At 46.8% G+C, this 9,200-nt stretch overlaps 1 protein-coding gene across 1 annotated transcript in view; it reads left to right on the top strand.

Moving 5' to 3' along the window:
• Window positions 1–1,059: 1,059 nt before the first annotated feature.
• The window catches only part of LOC124514944 (plasma membrane ascorbate-dependent reductase CYBRD1), a 33,069-nt gene continuing 24,928 nt past the window's right edge, over window positions 1,060–9,200 (top strand). The window contains exon 1 of the mRNA XM_047083388.1: window positions 1,060–1,335. Within this exon, the coding sequence (XP_046939344.1) occupies window positions 1,143–1,335 (193 nt within the window). The 5' untranslated portion in view covers window positions 1,060–1,142. The remainder of the gene's footprint in view (window positions 1,336–9,200) is intronic.

Genomic DNA, 9,200 nt, shown 5'->3' with positions numbered 1-9,200 from the left:
CATGTGGATAGAGTGGTCATCTGGGTGAGAAGTTTACAACCATGGACATCAGGGGGGTAAGGGTGTGAAAGGATGAGTGGAGGGCTAGGTTGGGCCAGACATTAGAAAACCTTGTACTGCGGGGAGGCGTCCTTCTTTTCCATTTGCTTACTCTCCCTCTGTTTCTCCACCAAGGGAAAAATGATGACCTAGGTGAAGTCTGCAACCTCCTACTCTTAACCCTTGATCCTGCCCTATGACCAGGGCTTGACACTCCTGCTTCCTGGGCTGAAAACTGGTCTTTTCTGTTGAAAAGCACTTCCATACAGCACCTGCACATTCTCAGGGCTTTCAAAATGGCACAACGACACAATACAGTAAACCAGTCCTTGGAGATGAGCTACAGGCGACGGCTAGAAGTGAACGTTCCCAAACGCATTCTAGAAGCCCTAACAGCCAGAGCCACGTTTTCTTTAACAGCAGCAGATGACAACACCACGTCCCTTGTCTAATGGAGAAGGGTGACAATGACGCTGGAAAGAGGGCAAAAGAGTGAAGAAGCTTCACTTCATCAAAGCGGGGCTTTGTTACAAATAGGTTTGTGCAGGTGAGCGCATTTAAGATCCACTATTTCTGATACTATATAGACAAGTCCAGGGTCCAGACGATGTCTGTCTTCCCTGTCGAAAGCTCAAACCGCGAGTAGTTTGCTTTGCTAGGTAGGGCCTCCTTGGCGCATTCCTGGCATCGAAGACGGCCAATCCTCAGGGCTGGGGCTCTGGAGGCTTCCTTAATCCACATCGACACACAGTCCCATCTCTTCTCATAACCTAGAGCGAGCACCACTGCCTTCGTCTCCCCACAAATAAGAGACGAGGGCAGAGTCAAAAGCAAGCGGCGGGCACGGAATCCTCCGCGCTCTCTCGCTCTCAACAACGAACTGGATCGGTTACCGGATGCTGGGCCAGGGGGCGGCCCGAGATCTCGGGGGTGGGGCGGGTTTCTGAGCGCTAGCTGCCCACCCTCGGGAGGCCCCACACTCCGGCAGGCCCGCGAGGAAGCCCCTCCTCCCGGGCGGAGACGGCTCCCAGGAGTGCCCGGAGGCCGCCGCCGCCGCCTGGCAGAATTTCTGTCGCTGCCGAGGCGCGGAGTATGGGGCTCTGATGGCCATGGACGGCTACAGGGGCTTTCTGGGGCTGCTGGTGTCGGCGCTGCTCGTCGGCTTCCTGTCCGTGCTCTTCACCCTCATCTGGGTCCTCCACTACCGGGAGGGACTCGGCTGGGATGGGACCGCGCTCGAGTTTAACTGGCACCCGGTGCTCGTGGTCACTGGCTTCGTCTTCATCCAGGGCATCGGTACTGGGCACCTCCTGGGAGGCAGCGGGGAGGGACGCGCCGGCCGGGCTCCCCGACCGATCCCAGCCGAGTGCGGCTGACGTGGGCGAGCGAGGGGGTGCGAGCGGGTGCGAGGGGGAGCTTGGCGAGCGCGGGGGGCCGGGGGCCGGGGCGCGGAGACGGCCGGGCGTGGCGGCGGGACGGAGCCGGGAGCCGCGGGCGCGCGGAGCCTGCCCCGGGCCGACGTGGGCGAGCGGGGAGGGGCGGCGCGGCGGCGGCGCGCGAGGCGCGGGCACCGCCACGAGATGCTTCGCGGGGGGCGGCTGGGCACGGCTGCGGCGGAGCGGGTGGCCCGGCGCGCGGGCCCCACTTGGTTAACTCTTTGCTGCGAGGGGCGCGGGGCGCACGTGAGGCAGCCGCGTGACGCCAGAAAGCGGAGCGGAGGAGGGAGTCCGGAGTGCGGAGCGTCCCTGGCCCCGAAATTTGCCCCCCGGGGACGGAGCCTGCGCAATCAGGGGTGCCGAAACGCTCTTTAGGCGAGGCCTTCCTCTGAACTTTCTTCCCGGCTGTAGATTAGGAGAGGAAGGCGGAAAGGGTAGGGCGAGAATTGGTCTCCTGTTGCCCCATCCTCAGGCCTGAGTGAAGGTGGTCGGGGTGAGCGAAGCATCAGCTCTAGTCTCGCGTCTCCTAGAGCGTTCACTTCAGTCCAGCCCAGGAAGCTGCCAGGACTCAAAAGGGGGTTAGGCTGCCCTGCCTTCACAGACTTGTTTTTGTGGCTTCCGACCAGCGAAAGTTCTCCCGCGGGGCTTCCTGTTGGGCGCTGGCCTTGAAGTGGGGCGGGAGCTGGCAGGTGGGGCTTGCGGCTGCCTGGCTCCCGGAGATGCTTGTGCTTGAGACATCCCTGGGGTTTGCTGTGTCCACGTTTGGCCCCACGAGAGTGCAGCTCCGGGCGTGTACTCACGCTCCGGGATGAGGCTAGCCCAGAGGGAGGGTTCAGTGGATGACATATTTCGTTTTTGTTTTTGTTTTGAGCTATAACTGACATACAACATATTTCACGTGTATAACATGGTCATGTGTAAGATTATATATGTGTGTCGTAGACTCTTAAGTCTAGAGTTCTCTTTTGGCCAGCAGAAGAGCAGACACAGGATGAAAGCAAGAGATGGCTAATGTCCAGGAAAAAGACAAGAGCCCCGAATAAGGGTCCTTGCCCCGTATTTATTCAGATCAGAAGGCTTGCAAACGTGATGGGCGTGCACAAAGAGACAAAGAAACTAGGAACTTTAACTTGGGGATGTGAGAGAAGAGGGGGGTTTTGAAGAAATACAGTTTTTGGGGTTTGGGTCAATATAAAACAAAATCCGGGCACCGGGCAGATGGGTAGATGGTTGTTAACAGCAGACAGGAGGCGCAGTGCCTGTTTATCTTAGCTAGCCTAGGGGATGAGACAGGGGGAATAGCCTCAGGGTGAAGAAGGTACCTTTATTTTTGTTAACCATCTCTGCTTCCGGCTGCTTTGCCTGCAGCACAGCAGTCCATAGTCCAGTTCACCAATTTACCTAACCTGGCCCTATTCTCCTGTGAAAGCAGCTTTTCTGCTATACTACTAAATTGGGGGTGCTTTCACCCTGAACATCTAATCTTGTTTATTTCCTATACCTATGTATCAGGCACCTTTGCACCATTTCTGTCTCAGGCCTTTGCCTCTCCCTCTCTATTTTGGGGACTCTGCACCCCCTCTCTCTTTTGGGGTGTCTTTGCACCTCCCTACTCCTGGCACCTTTGTGCCTCCCTATTCTTGGGGTGTCTTTGCATTCCCCTATTCTTGGAGTGCCAATCTGGCTTACCCAAACTCAGGTGTGAGCATTTTATGACTTTGTATGTCATTATGCCTTGTTAACCCATTGGTGTAAGCCCGGGGGATTCCTAAGCTTATCCCCCACACATGTGATTTATAAATCAAAGTGGTCACCCCAGTAAGTCTCGTTAACTTCCAACAGCTCACGTAGCTATGCATTTTTTTTTCTTGTAATGAGAACTTTTAAGATGTACCCCCTGAGCAACCTTTAAGATCTACTTTCTTAGCAATGGCTCAAATATACAATATAATATTATTAATGTAGTCACTATGCTATACCTTACATCCCCTGGACTTATTTTATAACTGGAAGTCAAGTTTTTTGACCGCCTTCACCCATTTCGCTTGTCCACCCCCCTCCTCCTTCAATCCATGGCAGTTTTTATTGTGGTTGTGTGTGTGGTATTGTGTGTGTGTGTGGTATTGTGTCCTGACAGTTTCCTTCCTCCGCTGTTTGGCTGGAGGAACCTCCAGCCAGTGGCGCAAGTGCCATTTCTTTGTAGGCACTTTTCGAAAAGTGAAGTAAAGGCCTTGCAGACAAAGTATTTAGAAGAAGGTATAAAATGGTGAGCTGAGGTTATACCTCAGAAAATAATGGACAGACGGGGCGCCTGGGTGGCTCAGTCGGTTGAGCGTCCGACTTCGGCTCAGGTCATGATCTCGCGGTCCGTGGGTTCGAGCCCCGGGTCGGGCTCTGTGCTGACAGCTCAGAGCTTGGAGCCTGTTTCGGATTCTGTGTCTCCCTCTTTCTCTGACCCTCCCCTGTTCATGCTCTCTCTCTCTCTCTGTCTCAAAAATAAATAAAATGTTAAAAAAATTTTTTTTAAATAAAAAAGAAAATAATGGACAGAAGTGTAAAGGCTTCAGAAAGAGGTGCCACCGGCCGAAACCTCTAGCTCTGTCTCCGAGCGGGCTGCCTTTTCTCCAGCCATATCTGGCTCTCCGAATCAAACAAGCTAACAGAAAAGCTCCGACCTCATTCCTGAAGAAAAGATTTTTGTTTCCATTTAAAGCTCGTGCTGCAGCCTTCAGCAGGTGTGGCCAGCATTCTCCCACTCTGGGATGTAGTGGCAGACAAGTTGCTAATGCTTCCCTTACCTGGGTTGTTGTGACAGGCATGCGGGTGCGCCTGCTATTGGCCAGCCAAGTTATTTCATTACATAAGTCCCAGTTATTTTGCCACTGACCTAAAACGAGAAAAACAGACTCAAGTCCCAAAGTCACTGTCATCAAAAACACTCTTTCCTTCGTGGTGGAGCCCTTCAGTTTGGCCAGAGCTGTGAACATCTCCTGTTTGCTCCAAGTAGTGGCAACAGTCTCTTCATCTTTTCCAACCAGCCCTTCCGAGCAGCTCCTAATACCAGGAAACTTTCCAGAGTCTTCTCATAGTTGAGGGTAAGGGAAACACAGATGATATTAGCTGTTTCCTGACTTACGAGAGAGGAGACAGTCACCAAACAATCGCTGGCATTTATTGAATGCTTCCTGTATGCCCACTGAGTGCGTTCTTTCACAGTTAATGTAAGAATAAACAAAGACAAAGCAGTTAAGTACCTTACCCAGGGAAGTAGTATGTTTCCAGTGGCTCTATTTTCAAGGTTCATTTCTCTGCTTTTATGGCAATATGCTTATTTTCTGCAAAGTATTCTTAAGAGAAGCAAAAAAAGGTTCATCTCAAATACACTTTGAAATGGTTTATTCGTGTTAGAGTCCATTAGAGTTTTCCTAAAAGTTTAGTTTCTTGAAACTTCGGACTTTTCTTAATCTGTTCATACTGACTTTTGAGCAAAAACGTGTGAATGGATATTTTGGAAATGGTCATCTGTTGCTTTTATGCAAACCTTGTTTCCCCTAAGCTAAGTTACGGGCTTTGTATTAGTTTTGGAATGTTTGTTCTGTCAACATTCCCCGTCCTGTTTACTATTTGGATTCCAGACTTGGAAAGCACTTTAATCAGATCATGTATTTCATTGACATAAACATAAGCTTTTTCATACATACAGGCACATGCATTGTATAACTGAGTTCTTACGAATCTTGGTCACCCCGCACTTGCTCCTATCCAGCAGTACAAGGGCTCTGGTTGCAGGGCCAGGGTTAAAGAGTTGGCTTTGTAAGCCAGGAGGGAAACACACGTTACAGACTAGCCATGTTAAAACAGACTTTTTTACTGTTTCAGTGAGGAAATATTGAGGTTTTGCTCTTTCAGATCCCTAGTAATGAACACAATGAAATGGAGTTTGTCTGTGATGCACAAATATTTAGAGATGAGGAGGGGAAGGCTGAGCATAAAATGCCTTACAAATATAATACACAGACAGTAGACAACATGTAAAACCATTTGAGAACAGGTAAAGAGTCCTGTGAAGCACCTTTAAGAGGTAAGCTCTGGAGTAAGCACAAAAGTTACAAAATAAATGCCCATGTGTGTTGCGGTGATGGGGAGGGGGGCGGGTACATGCATACCTAAACGCACATAGTCCAAATACATTTTGGGAAATCTATGTATTCTAAAATAGAATATAACAGACAATAGGACATCTAAAACTTAAATAAAATTTTAAACTAGTGGGAAACCTAGCGAACATGAATGAGGAAGAATTTCAAAGACAACTTGAGAAGAGGCTTTGTACTTCTCTTAAAAGGAATGTTTCCCATGAAATAAGTACACTGCCAGGAAATCAGAGAAACAGCCCTTGAAAAGAAGGCCACAGAAAAGATTGAAACAAACCCTCTCAAAGTGGCAGTTGACCTTTTAAAAGGTTCAGCAGGGTGGAATATGTTATTTGGTAAAAGGTAGAAAATTCAAGTATATAAATTGGGTGAATAGAAGCCTCAGCAATTCTATACTCCTTCCCTTTCCACATGCAGAACTCTGCTTACTGTATAAACTGAAGGAAGAGAAATTGAATAGTATGGTGATCTCAATTTGGCTTTGTGAGAGAATCTAACTACATTTAAGTAACATTTAAAAGACTAAGAAAAAGAAATTGAGTAGGCCTTAAATTAAGGCAGTTGGCATAGCCTAATAATGTATCTCAAAATGACCAAATCCAAGTCCACTTAAATATGATTTGAAAAGGCTCTTGGCGTAGCACCTGGCAAAGAAAATGGTGGAGAAAATGCCCCAGATACCTACCCTAAATCCAGCCTTGAGGACACTATTAATAATAATACCTACCAATTTTAGGGAAATGAGGGTTTTTACAAAGCATGAAGACACAATTCAAGGCAACCCAAAACACATTTTTTGTTATAAATACATGCAGATCTCTTTGTAATGTAACTAATAAAAATGTTTTAGAAATGATTACTTTGCTCACTGTTGTATATCTGGCACCTAGAATAACAACTAGATCTGGCAACTGGTAGGCCAATAAATAGCAATTGAATGACTGAGTGATTCGTTCTGTAACAAAATGCAATTTTACTCATAATGATAATAATAACATCTAAAGTAAATGTGCTCTCCCTCCCCCCTCAGTGATTATCCTGTTCAGCCAGTTTGGCAGTACTGGTTTATTAGGGAAGAATGGGCGTCATATTATATTGGAAATGCATCTTTATTCTAAAGGCCTCAGGGTCATTAGAATGTTGCTAAGTATGACCTGTGCCTCCTCTTGCCTACCTAAAGACATTATCACTTCAGTTCTCCCCTTTTCCTTCTGCATCACTAAGTTTCTCCCCCCACCCCCTGATGGATTATTTCCAACGTGTTACAATTTCTATCATCTTAAAAACAACCATACTCTTAACCCCATCCTTCTGGATGTTCATTCAGTCATCCTGGATTCCTCTTTCCCTATCACACTTCTCACCCAGTCCTTCAGATAATTATATAGATGCCAAACTTAAAATACAGTATTACCCAGATTCTGACCATGGACTATTTTAGTTATTTATTCACTCATTGGCTTCTCCTACTAAAATGTAAGTTCCCTTGTCTGTTTTCCTCACTGACATAGTGTAGAACACTACATGGTGTGTAGAACATTACCTAGCATGCAGTCAGAATTCAATAAATATTTACTAAATTAATGCAAGTTTGGGCAGTCCTCTAAACCAGGGGCCATACCTACAAGGATGGTTTATAAAGTAAATATGTGAAGTGGATTAGGTGTGTAGCACCCACGAGAATGTCTTTCTGTGTTCAACTAAACATTCAGACACACAAGACTGCTAAGACCACACTGGGCACCAGCCCACTTAGGAGGATGTAGGATAGGAGCCAGAGCTTGCTAGCGTGACCGCATCGGGTATCCTTTTTCTTTTCTTTTCTTTCTTTTTTTTTTTAAGTGATTTAAAAAAAATATTTATCTTGAGAGGGAGAGAGAGAGTGTGTTTGGGGAGGGGCAGAGAGAGAGGGAGAGAGAGAGAATCCCAAACAGGCTCTGAACTGTCAGTGCAGAGCCCGATGTGGGGCTCGATCCCACGAACCATGAGATCATGACCTGAGCGGAAAGCAAGAGTCTGATGCTTAACCAACGGAGCCACCCAGGTGCCCCAAACAGGCATCCTTTCTGCAGTGGTTCATGTAGCAACCATATATCCCCCCATAAACTAGCCTCTCTGCAGGTGACCAGGAGATGAGATCTGCATTGGTGGGATCAGAGCTTTAGGTCTCCATGCCCCAAAGCAGCCAGTATCTCTTGCAATACTCTATAGATCTGGCTTCCAGTGTTCCTGCAGGGGATATATAGTGAGTTGAACAGTGTCCCCCAAAAAGATATGTCCAAGTCCTATTCTTAAGGACCTGTGGATGTGACCATAGTGTCTTTACAGAAGTAAAGTTATGGGTCTCAAGATGAGATCATCCTGATTTAGAGTGGGCCCTAAATCCAATGACTTGTGTCCTCAGAAGGGAGAAGATTGGAGACACAGACACAGAGAGGGGAAGGCAATATGAAGATGGAGGCAGAGATTGGAATGATGTGTCAACAAGCCAGGCAACACCATGAGTTGCCAGCAGCCTCCAGAAGCTAGGAGAGAGGTATGGACTGGATTCTCCCTCAGAGCCTCCAGAAGGAACTAGTCCAGCCAACACCATGATTTTGGGCTTCTGGCCTTCAGAACAATGAGAGAATACATTTATTGTTACTGGAAGCCACTCAGTTTTTGGTAATTAGTTATGATAGCCCAAGGAACGCAACATAGGGTATAACAGTTAATCATTGCACTCTGGGAAGCCCAGAGTTTCGCATTCTTATCAGGTATTTATAGATTTTTCATTACTTTTCCCAGTCGAGACACAGTTTACCAATCAGGGGGTCATTTTATTGTGAGCAATGTTTCCTAATAACATTAGTGTGAAGCTACTTTATCTGTTAACTAAGACCATTAACGAAAGGTCAGATCCTCACACAGCTGAAGGGAAATGCCTTCTGTGTGTGCATGTTGAGGGTGGAGGGAGGACTGTAAAGAACTGGAGAGTGTCTACTTTTGACAAAATAGGAAACCTCTTAGCTGCAGCAGATTGTGGCTCTATGGGGATGCCAGCCCCGAGTGGCTAGAGCTTCCCATTATCCTGGAGAATACAGATTTTAAAAAACTGGTTCAGTCTAAAAGTAAACCAGCCACAAAGCCAAAACAGAACCCCCCAAATATTGTGCTGATCAAACAAAACACATCCATGGACCAAATCCACGCCATACCTCCCAGTTTACAAGTGACTTTCTGTCTTGACTTTGTGGGATTTAAATTTTTCCCTTAGAAAGAATAATCTTCTCTGTTGAGAAAATAGACCAGAAATGTTTTTTTATAACTTTTTTTTTTCTTCCAGGAGAAACTTTCTTAAAAGGTAAAAATAGGCTTTGAAAGAACTGTACAGACTTTGGCTGTACTTTTCTAAGTTTGTTCATTCATCCAGTTTTCATATATCATCCTATTTAATTAGCATACATTTATTAAACACTTACTGCATGCCAGACACTGTGTAAAACAAATAAGTAAAATGTAGCCCTGTCTACAAGCTGTTCCCATTTAAGTTTGTTAGAGCTGAGTTACAGTTTTCTTCTAGAAAACCTGA

The sequence above is a fragment of the Lynx rufus genome, unplaced genomic scaffold, assembly GCF_022079265.1.
Source record: "Lynx rufus isolate CCGP_SWC_20201006 ecotype Redwood Valley unplaced genomic scaffold, mLynRuf1.p SCAF_2, whole genome shotgun sequence".
In the NCBI taxonomy this organism is placed as follows: domain Eukaryota; kingdom Metazoa; phylum Chordata; class Mammalia; order Carnivora; family Felidae; genus Lynx; species Lynx rufus.
The sequence above is the reverse complement of the archived record's forward strand: the minus strand, read 5'-3'. Positions and strand labels throughout refer to the sequence as shown.